Consider the following 21,558-nt stretch of genomic DNA (forward strand, 5'->3'; position numbering starts at 1 on the left):
TTCTTTAGTTGTTCCTTTCTTGTATGCTGAACTACTGCAGTTTTCATGAAATGGACAGTTAACTCTTACTGAAGATCTTGGTTACCCAAGTGCCAGTAGCTGTAATAGTGCATATGAAATTATTTGATCAAGGGGCCACTAAACAAAGCCTGATTCTGAATGGTTGAGAAATCTGATTTGCAAACTGCAATTTTGGGGTATCTTTTTAGATTTCGGAATTAATTTCCAGGGATTTATTTCACTGCAGAGGAGCTAGCTTGAAAGAGTCTCAAGGGTTCAAATTATTTCACCTATAAAATAGAGGGTATAGACTGTAGACAATGATAAACAGAATTTGTGAGGGTAACATTTTTTAGTCCACTTGGGAATATACCAATCTAGGTATTTTCTAATGGGGAATAGTTCTCTGTCCGGGAGTATGGCTCCTGTGTCAGCACAAGGACCAATGAAAATGTGCGTGAAAGTACCAGTAATGGTGGGATTTTTGCCTTTCATGGGGGGGTAGGACGGTCATTCGCTGCTCCCGGTCATTCCCCCCTGAATGGCAGGCCCATGTGTCTGGGCGCAGGTTGCGCTACGGCACAGAGAACATCAGCCCTAATGAAATGGATATTTTGGGCCACGTTCAAGAGTTTCTCTTATCAAAAATGCAAATATTTAAGGAAAATGACTAAAATGCCATTGGTGTGGTTTTTATTATTAAAAACCCAGTGCTAGAGGATAGGTGAAAATGACAATTATTAAAAAAAAAATTTGCAAATTATTGCTAAGTGGACGCCACACTTGAAGCGATTTTTCAAACATATTTCTAACTAGATCAGTGCCCAATTTTCAAACTATTAGATAGTGCTCGTGACAAAGCTTTCAAAAGATACCTAGTTTCTAAAAATCCTACGGATCAAAGGATATGATTTTTTCTTTAATTTTAGGGTAAAAATGTCACAAAAAAAAAAAAAAAAAAAAAAAAAAGGAGAAGTTTTCATACACTGTTGCGTAAGGCGTGCATGTGAGAGGGTGGGAGTTTTGAGACATTACATATGGGTGGGGGGTTTATGACTTTTCCAACTCTTTGTGAAAGGGAACACGACCGTACACGACCATGCATGCTTGCACGGCCATGTATGAAAACTTTGGCCAAAAAAAAATTTTGAGAAAATATTACAATATGGTTGTGGTGCCGCAGTGTCACTATGAGGCGATGGCCACTTGGTGCCACAGGTGGAGGGCTATTTTGGTCCTTTTATGAAATTTTCATCCCCTATAAATGGTCGACCCTCCAAAACCATACAGAAAACCCTGAGAACCCTTGATAGAGTTTTGGAGTATCCAGTAAAAATGTAGAAAAGTCCTCACTGCGGAAAAGACCTGTAGAATTGGGAACATCTCCTTGGTCTCAAACTAAATTCAATTGAAGGGGTAATTATTTATTTATTTCATTTCATTGTTAATTTTTGCCTTCCTTAAACCCTGACACAAAAGCGAATTTATTTTTACAATACTATGCTATAAAGATCAAACTGCTTTAATTTTTGACACATTCTAAAGAATTGAATCAATTTTCCCTTATTTCCATTTGTGATAATACCATTGTTTTCTATAGAACAACTGGGATATACTAGTTTGCAATGAGTAGCGCACCTCTGGTCCTTTCCGCCTTTCCAGGGGATACATCGGTCATTTCGCATGCGGCTATGTCTGAGCATAGATATACGCTGCGTTACGCGACCAAATGGCTTTCTTTCTCACCTTGTATTATTATTGTTTTTTTAATGACAACATAACCACATGTGGATAAGGGTTGTGTTGTGAATGGAAGTGTAAATGACGTTTTTGTTTTATTTTAATACTTTTATGGGAAGTAGTTTTCTGTGCGAAAATGTTGGCGTAGAGTCGGTCTCTCTTCTCTTCAAAACAAAGGGGCAGAGATGTCTTTTCATATGAGGAAGCAAGAGAGAGAGACATGGGAGTGCTGGCATAGGTCACACTCCAGGACAGAGTTCTTTCTTCCTACTTTTATTTTCCATTATACAAAAAACATAACCTCATGTGATTGGGTTATCATCCAAAGTATTCATTATGTTACGCTATTTTAGTCTATACTAGTTCGATCACTTGTGTTATTATCTCGAGAGAGAGATGGGTCTGCTAGTGGTATACAGTGTGTTAACACCTTATGTGTGTATCTCTCTTTCCCCCTTTCAAATGACTCACTTACCATTCAAAGGGATAAAAAAAGAGAGAAAGACACACATAGAGTGTTAATATACGACAATTTGGATCCTCTACTGCCCGGTAGGACTGTGCTACCCAGACACGGTGTTGCGTGCAATGTCCGCCTTACCCTTGCCCAAATGCCTTGCCCGAGTGGGGGTAAGGCGGTCATTGCACGTAGCACCGTGTCTGGGTAGCACGGTCCTGCCGGGCAGCTCGACGGTAGAGGATCTGGATCCAACATACGATATACCACTAGCATACCCAATCTGCAGGCCGTCAAGGTGCCCAACATGTATCATTTTCTCTCCTCCGCTCTGGAAAAGACTCTCTTATCCTTCTGTGTTCATACCCAACCCTCTTTCTATTTTTTACAGTGGTAACATACCACAATTACCACATCCTTTGTGGCCTCAACATTTCACCACTCATAAGTCCAAGAAAATTTGCAGTACTCTGTATATAACAGTTTTGCCCAAATCCAGCTTCCACGCTAGAGGTAACTATGTCAAGTCCTCCTCCGTGTCCGTGCCCGTGCCTGTGCGTGTGTTCTCCCTGTCCGTTTTCTCTCTGTCAAGAACAGGGACCGATCGTCTGATCCAATCTCTCTCCATATCTGTTTATCGACTTTCAGGGAGTTGAGTTGAGTTGAGTTGAGTTGAGTTGAGTTGAGCTGATGATGTTCATCTTTCTTCTCGGCAGAAACAAGTTCTTTCACACCGGCCAACTTCAACCCTAAAACCCCAGAAAAACAGGAAACCCGAAAAAAAAACATGCCCTCTCTTAGAACAACCATCACCAGGGTCACAATTTTTCTGCTTCTCACCATCTTCTTCCCCACCATCACCTTCTCATCTGTCACTGTTCCCATCTTAGGGCTGGATTCCTTCCTCACCCAACAATCCCGTCTCGACCCACAAGCCTCCAATGACTCCTTCCTTTCTCTCTCTTCTTCCCTCAAGAAATCCCTCTCCCACCAATCCTTCGCTACCGTCTCTTCTCTCCTCTCCTCTCTCCTCTCCCTCGAAGTCTCTGTCTCCGTCAATGTCAAGCTCGTCGGCTCTTTCTCCACCAAGTCTCCGTCTCTCCTTTCCTCTTTCATTTCCGCCACTCACTTCTCCGATCAGTTCCATGTCATCGGTTCCCCCGACCCTCATCAACTCTCCATCAAACACTCCCTCCATTTCGATGCTTCTCCCTCTCCCTCCCTTGCTTCCCAGATCTTTGAATCTATTCGCTCTGAGATCGAAAAATCTCCATCCAGCCTCCGAAGTTCTCTTCACTCCGTTCCTTACTCCGTCGTAGATCGAATTGTTAAGCAGGATTTCGAGAAGGAGAAGCCCGTCGAAGGGGTTCACATTTACTTGCTCAATTTGAATTCTCAATCCAAACCCTACGCTTATACCTATGGCTTTGGGGATTCTTCCCCTGCTTTTACCAAATGCTTGGGCAATATTTGGACTGGGAAAGATCGGTACTTGTGGATTGATTTGGCTGCTGGACCGGTTGATTACGGCCCTGCTTTGTCTGGTGATGGTGTCCTTCCAGGTGGGGAATTTCATCCGTTGGCGACGATGCATGGTCGTCCCAAGTCTCAGAAATCATTGCTTGCGGATTTGGCGTCTTTGGTTTGGAGTGCCTATCAGGTTCTGTTGGTTCCTTCTTTGAGAATTCCGATTCCATTTGAGAATTCGCTCATAGTGCAGTTTATTCATGTTCATGGCTCTGAAGGTAAGGACATGCATGGATTAGACTGGAAATCGATTGAGAGAACGTTCATGGATGAGGTTAGTGACGGGGGTTTGTTGCTAGGGGATCAATCGTTGAGGTTTAGGACTTATGAGGTCGTGTTCTCGGAATGTTCGATCTGTTCATTTGCAATTTCACGCTCGATGAATTCGTACACTTCGAGATTCTTGTTTGAAAATTATACATTGATTGTCAGCGAGTATTTGGACTCGAAGCGTTTGCATCAGATACTATCTGATTCCGCTGATCAGTTGAGGAAAGCGGCAGGGGTTCCTGAGGAGGATTTCGGTAGGATTCTTCCGGTATATGTGTTTGATTTGGACCTCAATAGGATGGTATTGCTTGATCGGTACCACCAGTCAGTTGCTTTTAGAGATATGGTTATTGCAGTAAGAACAAGGAGTGGTCAGACTGTGAGTGATTATAGCTGTAATGGCCGTCATGTCATCACACAGACAAGGGAACTTGAGAGACCCCTCGTTGGTTCAATTCTTCAGAGTATGTGGGGAGTGTCACCAACCCATCTGTTGTGGAGCCCTAGACATAACAGTACTCTGATGGATTATACCTGGAGTGTTGGCCAGACTCCATTTGGGCCATTTTCGGAGATTTCATCTTTGTCATTTGTGCAGAAGGATGCAGCTCGGAGAAATGTTCTTCTGACATCTTTGAATTACAGTATTACAAGTGCAATTGATGTGCTTGACTCAATATCTGCATTTGGTGGAGACAGAAATATGCTTAAACAGAATAGACATGTTGAGTTTGTGCAGAGGTGGAATTTGTTTAAGTACAAATTAGATAAAGCTGTTTCTGCATTGTCTCATATGGATTATGAAATGGCTTTATATTACTTGAGGTCGTCTGACCATGATTTGTATTCACTCCACTCACTTGTTTACTATGCATCACAAGAACTTGAGGCCTCTCTTGTTTGCTTCAAGGATCCTCCATTTCCTTGGGCTTCAGTATCAGTGGCTGGGGTATGTTTTTGTTCTATCATCTATGCTTACTCCAAAAGAGAAATGCTCTTTAGAAACAAAAGAAAGCAGTTTTGACACGTCCAAAGTGTTTGAGTTTGTACCAATTGGACATTTTGCAACTATGTCATTTTGTAACTGAGTTATAATGCCTATTGAAAGACAGGTACTCAGATTGGTCCTTCATATGGATTTAGCTGGATTTTTACTCACTTATGAGATTTAACATACCTTTCTTTTCTTGCTCTTGATATTATATTTCATGAGTTTCTATAAGTAAATCTGTAGTTGCTGGTAATACTGTATTGGTTATATTGGATTTTGTGCAATGCTGTTATCCTTATTTGTTCTGTAGATCAACTTATGCTCAATACCTTCTTGCATTATTGCGAATACAGTTCCAGGAATTATGTGATAACTATCTTGGCTGCTATGCAGTTAATACTTCATTCAATACGTTGGCTTTTATGCAACATCATCTTTCTACTGGGCTCTATATTCTTATGATTGATCTTCCAAGCCATGATATATTCATCATCAGAAGAGTTTCTTCTAATGGAAATAAGACAGTTATGGCAGAATAGAATTTTTGTAGCTACACCCAAGTAGTTGCTAGGTTGAGTTGTTGAGAGGTTATTTGCCTCAGATCTGGCTTCATATGGCATATTATTAAAAGCCAATGTGTAATATTTGTAAAGCAGTAAATTGTCAGATTCACCATCGCAGATGTCAATCTCAATATTGGTCCGGATAAAGATTGGAATGGATTTGGATTGAACAGGAATTGATCAAAATATGTCCTAACCCTAGAAATCCAGTACGTACTGGCTCCAAATCAGCCAATCTGATACCGATCTTTTATACCCTGGGTGGACATCTCTCTGCTGGGTCAAGTTAAGTGAGTTGTTCAAGTTGGACACTCTTTAGTCATGTGTCAAGTTGCTCCCTGCTTACCATGTACTAATGTGGGAAAGGGTGATATACAACTCCTATGACCTGAACAAACCTTAACAAGTTTTTTTTTATCAGTTCTGGGGCCAAACATGATGACATAAAGTCAATTTTTAATTGCTCAGGTAGATATCAGCCTAGTAATTATAAGAATTTGATTAGCTTGTCATTCTTGCAAGGAACTAATAGGATTTTGATTGTCTATCTTCAGTGTTGTCTGTGTTGTTTGTCTGATTCAGGTCATTTGAATATGGACTTTATAATTTGGAACTAATGTTATGCTAAATTTTTGTGATGACGTACCTATATTAGAAGATTATGACAAATTTTAAGAGTGAACTTTTCAAAATGCTTCAAGGAATTAACTTTGCATTGCACCTGGCAAGATGGTTTGGTATTTTATAAAGGACATTGGAGTACTACCAGGGAAGGAAAGAATCAGAGTATTCTTTTGTGCTAATTAGTTTGGCGGAATGTACTTATAAACTCTAATCTTTTTTGGGCTAAACTGAAGGAGCTAATGGAGCAAATTTTTGGACCTTTGCAAGGAACCCTTGGAATGGTAATTCCTGGCGTCTAGAAATTGAGAACCAGGGGAAGGGAAATCATTCCTAGGCTTACTGAGGGAGAACTAATGATGTTGTAAATTATAAAATTTCAGAGATTGCTATAACGGAGAACGGTGTTCAGCTAGTTCTGAATTGGATAATAGTGTGAATCTCTTCATGGTTATTTTTGTGATTATTTAATAAGGCTCCTAAACAAAGTAAAAAAAGACCATTTCATCTAAGCTTGGGAGTTGGTTTAGAGCAGTAGAGCAGTAGAGCAGTAGAGCAGTAGAGCATCAAATTTCAAAGCTCTAAAAATTTGGAGTTTTTAGCAATCTTACTACCAGGGAATTGGCAACATCTAAACTGGTCCTTCCACAATGTTGAATCCCCACCTGCTTCCCATCCAAATCCTGTTAATGTTCCATAAAGAGGAATTGAATTTAGCTATTATGAGTTATGACACAGGATCCAATAAAGGAAGAGAAGTCCTTCCTTTCAATCTTTCATCCTGTTGCAAGAATTAGCTTATCGATACTCTCTTCCATGGAAGTTGGAACACCTTTTTTCTGTGTTTGTTGGGTAAGCATCCCTCAGAAACCACTTGGTGGCCGTTGTATTGGCCTCTCAAACTCTCAGTGTAGATGGGAAGCAACACTCAAAAGAGTTCTAAACCAAAATGCTGATGCCAATAATCATGTTTGCAGCAAAACAAGATCCAAACAATTCTCTTTTCAAGCAGAATTATGATGTTTTATTTAACCGCAATCTGAAGTACAAACCACAGCTCCAAAAGCTCAGGACCCAAGGGCTCCAAACAGCTTTGAACAAGACTCACGGACAATGCTTCCTAGACTTCGACTCTGATCACCACTACTTATATGTTTCTGGAGTGAGAGGAAGCGAGTGAACCTAAACCTTGTCTACTTTGGCAACGCGCCAACTAGATATGTGTATGACAGACAGACCAGGACACGAGAAAATTAATAATTCATATACAGCAATTACGGTAACAGATTCCTCAGCCACTCTCTATCTTCTTCGTCAGTGAACTCACAACCTGCATCTTGTCGCATCTTCTTCAATGTCTTGAAGGTTGAGGCTAGTGCTTGCTTGAGGGCTCCCAGAGTGAGTGAAGCTTCAGATTCCAATACCGTGCAATACTGAATAAATTGCTCCATCTTGATGCAGAGACCTTGCACTCAGGCTCCATCAGATATTACATCTACCTTGCCTTGTGAAGATGTTGTTGTGGTAGAACATTGTGGCCAATCCCATAATAGTTTTTTCCTAATAAAGATAATGCACAACTCTGCTCATTGGTAAAACTGATGGCCACAAAGGAGAGGATCTCTTGTAAAGCAGAGACATTCAAAGTGACATTTCTGTGTCACTTGATAAAAATTTAAAGCATGGAAATACTCAACATAACCAAGCATAATTTGAACAAACATTATGTAGCATGATCATCACATTCACTCAATCAAACCACTGAACTAACTAAAGTCCTCAACCAAAAATCTCTACAATGTGTTGTATACATATCAGTTAAAGTAAGAAAATCAAAACAAGAGCTGTCCTCTACATTGAAGATTCATGAGGCCTTCACTCTTTCCCTGTCATCCAAACAGAAAATCAGACCTATCTGCTCCACTCAAGATCAGCCCCATACCGAGGATTGGCATTGTTGATACGGGCAGGATCATCTGGCTTAATGGAGTTCACAAAAGCGTGCCAACCAAGAAGGTATGGAAGTATAAACTGCACATATCCACCATCAAGTCCAAAACTAGTTAGACAAGAAAGTTGGCAATGCATGCATCAACAAGGACATTCAAAATAGAAAGCAGTGTTTTAATGGTCAGTTATATGGATATAACTTCAAGTGCAGTTCAAAACCAAATGAAAAATCCATGTTTAAGTGCAAAACGCAGTGAAACATATTGAGACGGGGTAGAGTCATTGTAGTGACATACTGACATGGTGGGTTAAAAAAATTGTCAAAATAAATGGATAACAGAGTGTGAATTCCAGTTGGCCAAAGAGATATCATTCTAATTCTTATTATTACCATTTATTGGATTTTCAGATCCACTGTGCTTTATTCTTGGTGTTGGTGTTGTTTTCCTTATATGGATTTTCACATCAACTAAGCATTCTTGATTATAACCTGTCCAAGTGTTGGACCATGATTAGATGGTCTAGATCAACCAGCTGCTATCTAAGTTCACACAGTTATCCTTCTGGTTTGTTAATGAACTCCCTCCCACTCTGTCATCCTCTATTACCAGCTAATCTATCATATTTTCAAATGAAAATACAAACTTCACAAGGGATGGAAAGGCAGTCACAGTACATTGAAAGCTGAAACAAGGACAGTTAACTCTGCTTTGGTAATAGGGATGTAAATGTTCTCATCCACATTTGAGATCCTGTTTTGAACACCTGCAGTAAATTATCAGAAATGTGAGTCAGAACAGGAAATCAAATGTTTTGGAAATTTGATTTCTGTAGGCAATATCAGATATTATACCTAATTTAAAAAAAAAAAACAATTGAAACATGTAGTAAGCTAGTATAAGTGACAACTTTTTGGATCTTATCGTATGGTGATGGAAAGAAGAAGTTCATCACCAGCTAATAAATCAAATATGCAAGATCGTTTGCCCATTCATATGTTCTATACAGAATCACTAGATTAGATAGTAGCAACAATTTTTTTATGTGGTAAACTACGACCTGAAATTTCATTTAAAGTTAGCAATGCTCCATATGTTGCACTTTGCACATGACATTTCCCACAACAAAGGGAAAAGGAGACAACAAATAGGTCTCACTATGAGAAATATCCAGTCAAGTGAATCCCAAGTTCCCAACAGATTCAAATCGCCACATCCTTGCTTAGGATAGTTAGCAGCATTGATTTAGTAAACTCTTGGCCTTGAGATCTAGGAGATCTGACAGGCTGATATCTTGTTGGATGCATGTGAAACAAAATAACTTCAGAAAATCGCATTGTTAGAAACATTGAATGATAATAGCCATATTTATGGCTCTCACACTCAAAAGTGTTGTGTTTATGCCAGGAAAAGCAAGCATCCGTCCACAGATTCGAGATTTCGATTTCAACCAGGTCGAAACCGAAACATTCCGCCAAATGTCAAAATTTCGGTCAAAATTTTGCACATTTCGGCCAAAAACTGAAATGCCCATTTTGGTGGTCAAACAATTGAATTTTGCCCTGAAACTTCAGGGAAAGCATATTTAAGCATGATTACACATCCAAACCATTAGATTGTTATCAAAAATGGTAATTTGACTTCAGACCTCAGTTGCTATTGTACGTTGTAGCCTACTGTATCCTTTCTCTTATATAATCTACTCTACACATAATGTAATACTAGAATACACAACATTCAATAAAAACAATTGACATATGTATTAAGAATGAAGAGACATATTTAATAATATGCCAATAGTGGGAGCTTGTACGTATTCTGCAGTACCTCCTGTAAACACTCCGCCGGTATGAAAAGTTCTTAATGGGAAAGACAAGGTAACTGGGCTGCCCACCACCAACGCCTTAGGGAGGAGACTAATGAAGCACCTAGCTGCTATTGAAGCTCCATCCATAAATGGATAAGACTTTAAGTGTCATCATAGACAATAAGTGCAGCTGTATAAGTATGACTTTTGGCACTCCTACGCCTATGTCAGTACCACATGGTTCTAAGGAGGCTCAAAACCACTAGAAGACTGTTGCCGCCAACGGAACTGTTCCTCCGACAGTATCACAAATGAGGCCATGTCATGGTGTGTCTGAATAAACGCTCGAAGTCCAACACAACAACCCCTATAAGTGTCATCATCAACATCCTCTTGGTAACCCAACCTAGGATATAGATAACCGGGTCGCAAAGATGATGTAAATGAGGACCCACGGTGGCCACTTGGTAGACAGGGCTGAAATGGTTGAGGGGATGGGTATGACAAGATGTTCTCCATAAAAGACAACCCACCCTGTGACTGACCATCATACGCAGTGGGGAATGAGGGTGCACGCAATTATCCTATTTGTCCATGCCCACCATATCCACTACTCTCCTCCAGACTCAGGCCTCCAAGTGTACCAGACAAGCTCGTAATATCTATATCTATGCTATCCTTATGCTCATCTGGTCTGAACTGACAACACAGGCCTCTTGAGTAGCATCTACGATGGGCACATGCACTATGGTCAAAATCTAGGTGGCATGGTCAAACTAATTCTAACCTGTGGATCAGATAGGCTCATACTGTTCTTCTAAACCTCTGGCTAATGGATCACTCCCATCATCAGCACCACCATCATCATCACTAGCAGTTGGAGTTGGTGTGTGAGTGCGGGCACTGGAATGTGACCTGTTGATGGCCTCCTCATATCCGCCGCCAAGTTGAGATTAAAAAAGGTTGAGGTTTTTGGCCAAATCCAGCAAATGATTGATGTAGATGCATTGTACTACTCCACAATGCCTTGATACAACCAAAGATTGAAACTTTTTGGCCCAAAAAACAGATTTCCAAGGCTGCCCAGAGGTTTTGGTTGAACCACCCTTCACTATATCGAAATTTCAAGATTTCAATTGAAATTAGGTATTTATTACAAATGATTGTAACATACACCAAAACGATAGAAACATATCAGCCCTTTCAATATTGCGACCAAAATTTTGCTCAAAATATGGAATTCTTTCTGATTTGTATGTTTCTACCTTTATTGAAATCAAAACATTTCGTTGTAATTTCGGTATTTCGACTGAAATTTCGAACCATGTTCATCTATATGTTCAAGTGCACTAATAATTGGCATCTGAGGAAGGCCTCAATCTGCAAAGCCTATGATAATCTTAGCAGATCTACAAATCATTCATATTCTGATCAAAGAGCAAACAAACCAAATGCAATACATCCACATCAAGCTGTTTAATCCAACTGGCAGGGAGTTCAGAATTGAGATTATTACTGAGATTAAAGAAATGGCCAGATCCATCTGGAAGGGGCTCGGCCTTCAAAACCTTCCTAACCTTCCCTTCGTCACTACAAAGCACAACAAATTTTCAGGATAGCACAAGAACCACATCAAAACCAAAGAATATCCTACAAACAACAGCTTATAATTAATATCAGAGTTCTACAAACAACAGCTTATAGTTAAAATCAGAGTTCTACACAATGCAACAGCAATACTTGCAAATGTTGGAGCCACAGAATTTCTTAAGAGAATTCACACAAATAAATATCTCATCGGTCAATGAAATCTTTTCTAGTTAAACAATATGAAAAGCTCAGACTTGAAGTCAACTGTTTTAATACTCATCACAGCACCAAACCAGCCAGGCAGCCAATTCTGCAAAAACTAAACAGACTTACATCACTTCTAAGATAATAAAATAAGGGAAAAAGGACTGTCCGAGAGTGTACGCCCTGCGCCCAGACACATGGGGGGCGACATGACCGCCCCACCCACCATGAAATGTGCAAATGCCGCCCCACTTGATGCCCCTGTGCGCTCTCCCATTGCCCCTCCGCGTGCGCATGCACAGGAACCACGCTCCCGGACAGAGAACACCTCCCCATAAAATAAAATACCAAAAATGAATTCTGAGATTTCCAGTCACTGACCTGTACTAGACATTAGTCAGACTTAGAAGCAGGATGCGGAAGCAAGCCAGATGTTAGCCAGCAGGCATTCGTAGTATATAAAAATCATGTCTAAAAACAGAAGTGCATGCTTTATGAACTGTCATAATTGGTTTTATGTGAAACCATCCAAGCCGATGCATGACCACATGTAGAACTTCAAATTACATATTTGAACAGAGGAAAATGACTCAAATGTGCCAGTGAAGCAACCCAAGCTTCAGATTTCAATTGTATTAACTTCTTCATACAATCACTACAGACATGATTCCATACAAATTGCTTGCAAGAGCAACACTTCTCTTGGATGTCATTATGCCAGGCAGTTAACAATCTGAACAATACCGACAAGAAATGATGAAATAAGTTGCAACTCAAACCTGCTACCGTAAGGATGAAGAGTTTGGCACATTGTTTGCAAGCCTAATGATGCATCTCCTTCATATACAAAAAGCTACACTCAGATAAGAGAGCATTATGAAACCATTTTTTCATAACAAGCTTCAAGAAATTTGTTTGAGGTGACATGGACAAGTGCAACGGAGGCCTTTAGATGCTCCAGTACGGAGGAGTGATTTGATTCAGATTGAAGGAGCTAAAAGAACCAGGGGTAGGCCTAAAATGACTCTAGGAACAATGGTGAGGAAAAACTTGCATAGCTTAGGCCTTGTAACAAGTATGGCTTTGAATAGAGCTGATTAGAGGGAAAGGATCCATGTAGCGGACCCCATTTAGTTGGGATTGAGTTGAGTTGAGTTTCATATTACTTAATCAATGGTTTGGCGATCAGTATAAGAGGGCTGATTGTTCCAGAATTCGGACCAATACCAGATCTGGATTTTTCTGGACCATTAAAGACTTTCTCTTTTATAAAGGCAAAGATTATGCGATGTGAACAATCTTACCAAGTTTGGGCCAAATATGTCAAAAGAAATAATTAAAGAGATGAACATGGGTCGAGGAGAAAGGAGATAAACTTTACCAGTCAAAATCTTGAGAATTTCCAGTTTCGCAGGAAGTCTACCCTTCCCCTCCTATTTAATAATGTTGTGAAAAAAAAAAAAAAAACTCCTAATAATAATTAGGTTAGCAAACTCCTTCTGGGATATACCTACAACGGATTACCTACTTAAGCTGATTAACTTAGCTTAAAGCAGACTAGGATGGAAACAGTTTTAAAATCTTTGAATAAATTGATAGAATGCAAAGGATGACAAAATGAAGAATACATATCCAAAACCATAGAATTGGAGCAGGATCCTACTGATGATTATGACTTGATTTGCAATCCAATCGATTGAGAAGATCATAAAATAAGTCCTTACATATGTCATCTAGAGAAATATTGTGATGCAGATAAGGAATAATTTCCTAGAATTAATTTCCAGCTAACAACTTAATCCTAAACTGCAATGTAATATCTGATAACATGGACTAAAAATAATAAATCGGTATTTTTCCAAATTGTTTTCGGTATCAAACCGACAGTAGCAACATTTAGTGTCCTGTATCAAAATCATCATACAAATAAACAATAATACCTTTTCCCTTTAAACGGATCATGGAAAAATTCACACGAATCTTTTGCTCCAAGGTTTATCAGTGTTCCAATTTCAGTCACTGATAGTGAGAATACCTAAACAAGGTACAAACAAAACATAAATCGACGACTGTACAAAGGCACTTCAAAGCATTAACATAATAACATCCATCATCTTATAATACAAACTCAATTGAATGCTCTAACAAGCTTCTGTGAAGTAATGAAAGGTTTAACAAATTATCATCCTTCTAGTTATAAACTTATAATGGGATGGAATGGGATGTTGATTATGTTTGCTACCATGAGGTTCAAGGCTTGGCTGCTGGGATGTCACAAAGTGATGGTGTACAATGCTTGTACTAAACAAAGAAAGATTAACTTCATCATCACCATTAATGGGAAAGAAAAAGGGAAAAGATTCGCCTGTAAATGAAATACAGAAAAAATCAAATAAACAATGACAAAGTCATGGATCAAGTTTCAGTATTGGAGGTACCCGATACCAATACGGATTAGGAGTAGCAGCCAGAAAATGAATTGTTTTCTAATATATGCCCAATACAGGCCCGATCCGTATCATATCAGTATCAGTATTAGTGGTAATACAGCCACCGATACCTATAACCCTGGACAAAGTACCACAGAGTAGGAAATCTATAATATGAGGTAAATCAAGTGTAACCAAAAATGCTCATAAAAGAGAAAGAGAGAGAGATAAAGAATAAACCTTCTAATGGTAGAAGCCAGTGGAAGCATATGATTAATCAGCAGGGGTGAAAGAGGGAAACTTCTAAACAAGAAATTAAACCAAAGCAAATCATGAACTAGAGGCATCATCAGCATGCAGCAACATGTAATCCATAATCCTAATGAATTGGATCTCACTGTTCCGTGCATGAGGTGGAGTTAGAGCAAGATTATGTAAGTCATATGGTTAGTTATAGAAGCAGTTATTGTAGGAGTGTAAGGAATTATTTTAGGAGCCATTATTAGTGGGTTAAGTAGTTATGTAACTTATAAATAGTGTGAACGTGGGTAGTAGGAGTTGTAATCCATTGTAATTTGTTTAAGCCTATTAAATAGGCGTAAGATGAATCATAAGTATGACTTTGAATGATGAAAGAATTCCTATAATTTCTAGTCGGAGGAGGTGATGAGGACATCATACCATCCAAACGAGGGTTTCGCATTTACCAGAGGAGGCATCGTAGATCTCAGCCATCCACTGCTGCTCTATGGATTGATGACGAGTTTCGCGGCTACCATATTGCTAGAGCACAGGCTGTGGACCCACTTGCAGCAGTTTTATTATTATCTAGTGATTTTGATGTTTTAATTTTATTTATTATTTCTATATCTATTTATTTCTATTTCTATTTCTGTTTATGAGTGTATGGAAGAAGGATGTTTTCTTTCTTTTTTTTTATATGTTGTAATTATTCCCCTTCCCCCTTACCACGAGTTAGTCCCCCCCCCTCTTTTTATTTTATTTTATTGTCTTTAGAGGTAGTTATAATTACCTGCTGTAACCATCCTCTCAGCTAGGGGTGTCAAAAAAGCCCGCTCGGCCCGAACCCGCCCGAACCCGCCCTGAGCCCGGCCCTAACCCGACCCTGATTTTTCAGCCCGAAGGGCGGGTTAGGGTTTAGAAATAACTTGACCCTGTCAGGGTCGGGTCGGGATCGGGTTTAGGCCTCGGGTTGAGCCCGGCCCGGCCCTACCCGACCATGTATTGTTTTATAAGCATATATATAATATATATATAGATATATACTTTTATATATACAATATTTAATTATATTATATATAATAAAAAACACTCAAAAGCGTCAAAACTGAAAACCCTAAAAGCAATTCTTTTAATTCATCCCCATCTCTCCTCTTTCCCTTTCGAAGAAACCCCATCTCTTTTCCTGCGGACTGCAATGTCACTCTTGAAGACTTTGGATTAGCCTCAATCGTTTTCGTTTGGACTTTGGAGTTTGGAGAAGGCTGACGAGCAGAATTGCAAGGCGAGTTTGGACCAACCAGGTATGTGCGATTGTTCTTCTTCTTCCATATCTCTCTCTTGGTTCTGTCTCTCGCTCTCTTCTCTTTGCTATTTCTCTTTTTTATTTGTGTTCCTTTTCACTGGCTCGAACCCTAGAAGGGGTTAATCAAAGTTTCAGAGGGAAAAAAGGGGTGGTGGGCATTTTCGTTGGAATCGACAGTGGTTTTTTTTTTTTTTTTTTTAAAGTCAAATGGATGGGGTGATTTTCAGTGAAAATTGAAGAGGTTATCTGGTTTGGGGTAAGGAATTGGATGGGAATGACTTTCTTAGTGAACATGAATGGAGTGTTGATTTCAGTCTGGTTTGCAGACTTGCAGTACATGGTATGGAGTATGCATTTGGAGCCCATGAGTACCCAACAAGTGGAGTGTTTGAGGTGGCCGCCACTAATCCCAATCGTCTCCATCTTCATCTTCTCCTTATTCTTCATTCTGGTTTCACGGTGAGCAATTTTATGAGTTTTTGTTGTGTGGATTTGTTTGTTTTTTTTGTTTAGATGAAACTGTTGTGTGAATTTGATAGTTATCGGTTTAATTATAAGTTTAATTAGCGTTTTATTTTGCTGTCTTTTGATTCATTTGCTAGAATATTTCATTTGATTGAAGAATTTTTATGCTTTAGTAGAAGATTAAAGTCAGGGACAGGGTCAATCAGGGTCAATCAGGGCCAACCCGACCCTGGCAGGGTCGGGTCAGGGTTGAGGGTTTCTTGGCCCTGCCAGGGTTGGGTCAGGGTCAGGGTTTAGGTTAAGGCCTCTAGGGTCAGGGTCAGGGTTTAGGCAGGCCCGGCCCAACCCGACCCATTGACACCCCTACTCTCAGCCCCACGGTTTCCTTGTTTCCCCTTTATATGCTTTATTTTCTGGAGATGTAAAAACACTACTGGATTATATTGAAATGGAAAAGCTGGAACTGCATCTCTTTGCTGCGTAAGTTTCTCTCTCTCTCTCAATTTCTCTTCTCCTTCCTCTCTATCTCAAGTTCTTCTCTGCAACTTGTTCTCTTCTATTTCTCTTCTCCCTCTCTTTGCTTCTTCTTTCTCCCTCCTCTTTTCCTCCTCACGAATTCTGTTCCCTCCCCTCTATAATACTGTTTTCTTCTTTCCCCCACCCCCCACATGGTACTGTTTCCTTTGTTTCTGCTGTACAGTGAAGTTAATGGGCAGAATTATGACTTTATGGAAGCTGTTCACTAACTGCAGCCCTAAAATCTGAATGGTATTTATCTCCTAACCTGATCTTTAATTCCCTTTCACCTATTTTTTATGCTGTAGTTTCTCTGTATTGGCAGTGTTGCTGCCTTAACATGAATGTTGGCTGAAATTCTTGCTATGCTTAGTCTTACAATTTTTGGGATTCTTGAAAGTTCATGCATGTAGTATTTGACTAAGTGCTGCCTGAATTTGACCCTTATGGTACTCAATTGGAATATTGTATAGTCTAATGTATTTAGCCTAGGATTTATATTGTTCAATGCTTATTTCTCTTGCTGTCTATCTCATGTATGCATTCTATTGATGTTGCTGCCAGCCTAACTAGACAACCTATAGGTGTATTTGGAACCTACCTTAGGCCATGATTGTTTTCCTTGCAGGAAAACTTAGTCTCTAGGTTTTATCCTACATCAGGAGGTCATGGCCTCCTCAATTAAGCCAAAGACACCAAGCTTCATTCATAAAGCTATTTTTATCCCCTTTATACCCTACCCTATTTTCTCTCCTTCTAATCTCATCTCCTCCCTCCCCCGCACACACATAATTTGGTATCAAATCCAGGCATGGAGACTCCGACATTTATCCGGGTTTTCCTGTCTCCTTATTGAAGAAGTTGATTAGTAACCGCCACCCTGTTCAAGGCAACCTCCCAATAGCACATGGTGACATAGTTCAATGTTTCGCCGAGATCTCGGTATTTTTCTCGGTTTTTTAAGCCACCAAAACGAAAATGGCTATGAAACTTAAGGTTTACCAAGTTTCGGCCGAAATTTTGGCATTCCGCTGAAATTTCAGTCAAAACGGTATATTCCATGCTTTGTATACATGTTTTGACGAATTGGGTCGAAATTTCAACCAGTCTCACATGTTTCACCCCGACTTCTTAAAATTTCCAGAAACAGCCCTAATTTTTGCCAAATATTATTCCATTTACTTAAGATATTATTTATAACTAAGCAAATACCCCCTATTTGAATCCAATAAAAAATAATTAAAAACTCAAATTCCAACAGGATAAAAAAAACCAACCCTTAGTTCAAGAACAAAAGCTGAATTTTCGGTCGTAGGGAGGATTTTCAATTTTTAAATGTTAGGTTTTTTCTGAAATCTAAAAATTCCATAGATCTTATCATAATAGAACATCACTAAAAACCAAAATAATTTTTTGTTTTGATATATAAAATTTTATTTTCATTCAAAGCGACTTAAATAACATTTGCACGCACCAAATAGGGTTTGACCGGAAATAATTATGTTAATATAAATCAGATTTAAGCTGCCTCAGACTAGTTGGGAAGCTGGTTTTGTGCTCTACCTAATACAAAAAATCCCATTCCTATTGCTTATGTAAGTTGATTTAATTGAATTACATGTATTCTAATACTAAAGATTGTGTGGAATACGCCATATCAGTGTATATATATAGTGTAGTCTACCAACCTAGATCCGAAGTCAAACTACCATTTTGAGTGTGATTTTTAAAAACCTAAGGGTTCTAATATGTTGAAAGGGCCTAAATAAGTTGTCCTACAAGTTTCATGACCTAATTAGGTTATATGGCCCCCAAAACCCAAGTTCGAAATTTCAAAAAAAAAAAAAAGTTTCGGCCCAAATCTTGGTTTTCGGGACTGACTGAAACCTTGTCCAAAACCGAAACCTGGGAAGATGCAACCTGGGAAACTCTGCATCCTAAGCCACAAGCAATGGACGCAACCTGGGAAGATGCTGAAATGATCAAACTTTAGGGCAAGATTATGTAAGTCATGTGGTCAGCTATAGAAGGAGCTTTTGTAGGAGATATTATTACTGGGTTAAGTGGTTATGTAACTTATAAATAGTGTGAACGTGGGTAATAGGGGTTGTAATTTAGTGTGAAAGTGGGTCGTAGGAGTTGTAATCTGTAGTAACTTGTTTAAGTATATTAAATAGGCGTAAGATGCAATGATAAGTATGACTTTGAATGATGAAAGAATTTCTATAATTTCTCTTTGGAGAAGGAAGTCATAGCTTCCTCAATTAAGCCAAATAAGCCTAAAGCTATTTTCCCTATTTTATATCCTTTCTCCCCTATAGCATATTTTCTCTCCTAATCTTATCTCCTCCCTCTCCCGCATCACTCACATTTCTCCCCATTTCAATAGCATGAAGGTAGCACCTCCGGGCCAGTTTCACAATACAACAAGTTTTCATGATATGCTACCATTAAGCACCATTCAAGAATCCAACGTCAGGGAGATCACCTGCTTTCTATTCCAATCATACTGTCGAACACCAGCTGCAGGAGCAAACTGAAGGAGCACGAATCCCTCCCTTGTTAGCTTAAACGCTCCCGACTGCAGACGAAACACAACCAAACAGCAAAAAATAACTCTCAGGCATTGAATGATAGCTGCAGTTTTCTAAGTAGTTAGACAATAGAACTCAGTACAATGACCCCAACAGAACGTTTAACATACATCTAAAGGAGCAAACTCCGGAGCTTTGGGCTCTACTGTTAGAGCTGCCTTCCCTTTGTATATAGAATGGCCAACGAAAACCCTCGAAGGCAAAGCTGCAAGCAGACAAACAGATGTAGAAAAGGTTCACATACCCACAAAGGACTGAAACCCTAAAACCAAAAGAAAAGAACAAGAATGTTGGGAAGGGAGATAAAGAACGAAAGAATGAAAGAATGAGAACTTATAACTAGATAGAGAAGTGGACACTGAGAAAGGATTATTTCACCTCCTGCAGACTGAGGAGAGGAATCGTCAGCAGGTCCACTGAACCTCTGTTGTTGTTCGAAATACTCTGAACGGCGGCATTCCACGGAGAGCTTTTTCAGCGAGACTGAAGAGAGGCAAGAGAAGCTTGGAGCAAAGCTGCAGTTTCTGAGAAATGCCGGGGAGTGAGAGAAGACAGGAGGGAATTTAGGGCTTTGGAGAGGAACACTGGATGATGATGATGATAATGACGATGGAGACGGTAAGAGTTGCATTTTTTCCTCTTCTTTTTATTCAAACCGAAAAGGAAACGAATTTCCCTTATCATCTTGCTGTTAAGATTTCTAATTTTATATCTTCTTAAGCTTGCCAGTGCACTAGTTTTTTCAGATAGTTGGCCCCCACCCCCAAGTCATAGTCAGGTGATTCAAGTCTCTTGTGGACTTGTGAGAGAAAGATGTTTTAGACGGAAAACCTTACACGTGTGACTTGTTGGAAAGCATCCGATTTGGATTTGGGTGGGGTCCAATCCTATACGCTGTGGCCAGATTTGGTATGGTTTCTATTTTAATTTCGATTGATTTCATGAAATAGTTGATAAATAGATTTTTGGTCAAGAAATTGAAATTGCTTTGGTTGTATAAATATGAAATATTTCAAGAACAAAAAGGGTGGCAGTGGTTGTGGTGGCGTGATGGGGTGGCAGTGAGACCATTTGATGAAGAACAATGGTGGTATTTTCTTTTTAACATGAAATTACTACTTTACCATTAAATTAACCATGTGCTCATTAAAGAGCAAGATTGAAAATCAAATGAAATAGAAATCATCCCATAAAATTTCTATTCAAGAATTTCTTTCTATGAAATAATGTGCAAAAATCAAACCAAATAATTTTTTAAATAGAAATCATACCAAATTAGGCTTAAAGTGCACATATTGCCAGCTATGCACATGTATGGTAATGCATAAAAACTACTTCGTCGAGTACTTGGATTGAAAATGAAAACGTCCTTGACGGTCTGGAACAAGTGGAGTTCCCTTATAGTCACACCTGAAAAAATAATTTTGTATAATACTCATTAAATCAATGATCACCATACGATAATATATTTGAATCCATAGCGTTTGATGAAGAATTCTCCAATGTGGGTTTTCTCCCCAGTTGGTCTTGCCTGCTTCCTTGTCCACACAATTGTTAGGGTTAGCAACTAATGAGTATAGCTAACATTATATAGACGCAGAGACTAACCATGTTAGACTAAATAACCGATGTCTCTCCCATTATAGGTTTAGTTGTTAATAAGCTCACACATAACAATAACATGAAAGAGTTCATATTTGACTTCAGCAATGAAGCCCTCTCCTCCGTCTCTGACTTCCGAATTTTTGTTATGGGACTAATCAAATAACTTTTCTGAAAAAAAGACTCGGAACTCTGGCTGTTTGAGGAAGAAGACCCATCACCAGCCAGTTTACTTGAGCTGTCAATGTGCTCAACTGCATCCCATATTGCCTTTTCAAAGATACATTTGTCGGGAATATTATAGATTTGGGAGAATATTCTCTGTGCCGCAGTGCAGGCTGTGCCCAGGCACATGGACAGCCTGTGCAGGGGGGCAGGGTGATCATTGCACCCACCCCATGTGCCTGAGCGCAGCCTGCACTGCTGCACAGAGAACAGCGCCCCTATAGATTTATATCCCATAAATGAGGAGTTTCAAGTTCTCTATTCAGCTTTGGGGCTTCTGGTGATTCACAAAATATCTGAAGAATATATTCTTGAAAATACCAAGAGGAATCTTCCATCACCACTCTCTATCACTTCAGGAGTTAAAAGGTCAGAACATCCATGAGGTCTCAGTATATGGACCTCTAAGCTTGTTAGTTCAAGAAGAGAATTCATATCTAACAAAATACATAACATTCCCAA

At 39.3% G+C, this 21,558-nt stretch overlaps 2 protein-coding genes across 3 annotated transcripts; one reads left to right on the plus strand and one right to left on the minus strand.

Moving 5' to 3' along the window:
• Positions 1–2,951: 2,951 nt before the first annotated feature.
• LOC122671349 lies at positions 2,952–5,238 on the plus strand. The gene has a single exon (XM_043868509.1). The coding sequence runs from the start codon at positions 2,985–2,987 to the stop codon at positions 5,016–5,018; it is 2,034 nt and encodes a 677-aa protein (XP_043724444.1). The 5' UTR covers positions 2,952–2,984; the 3' UTR covers positions 5,019–5,238.
• A 2,593-nt stretch (positions 5,239–7,831) lies between these two features.
• LOC122671352 (single-stranded DNA-binding protein WHY1, chloroplastic-like) lies at positions 7,832–19,919 on the minus strand. Of its 2 annotated transcripts, XM_043868512.1 has the most exons (7): positions 19,648–19,919; positions 19,380–19,474; positions 19,164–19,256; positions 13,660–13,754; positions 11,442–11,515; positions 8,796–8,884; positions 7,832–8,200 (listed from the first exon to the last, which is right to left on the minus strand). In XM_043868512.1, exons 1-7 carry the CDS (start codon positions 19,898–19,900, stop codon positions 8,081–8,083), a joined length of 819 nt encoding a protein of 272 aa, XP_043724447.1. In that variant the 5' UTR covers positions 19,901–19,919; the 3' UTR covers positions 7,832–8,080. The 2 variants fall into 2 exon arrangements, with proteins under 2 accessions (XP_043724447.1, XP_043724448.1); XM_043868513.1 differs by lacking the exon at positions 8,796–8,884.
• Between the last annotated feature and the right edge of the window lie 1,639 nt (positions 19,920–21,558).

The sequence above is a fragment of the Telopea speciosissima genome, chromosome 8 (assembly GCF_018873765.1).
Source record: "Telopea speciosissima isolate NSW1024214 ecotype Mountain lineage chromosome 8, Tspe_v1, whole genome shotgun sequence".
Lineage (NCBI taxonomy): Eukaryota > Viridiplantae > Streptophyta > Magnoliopsida > Proteales > Proteaceae > Telopea > Telopea speciosissima.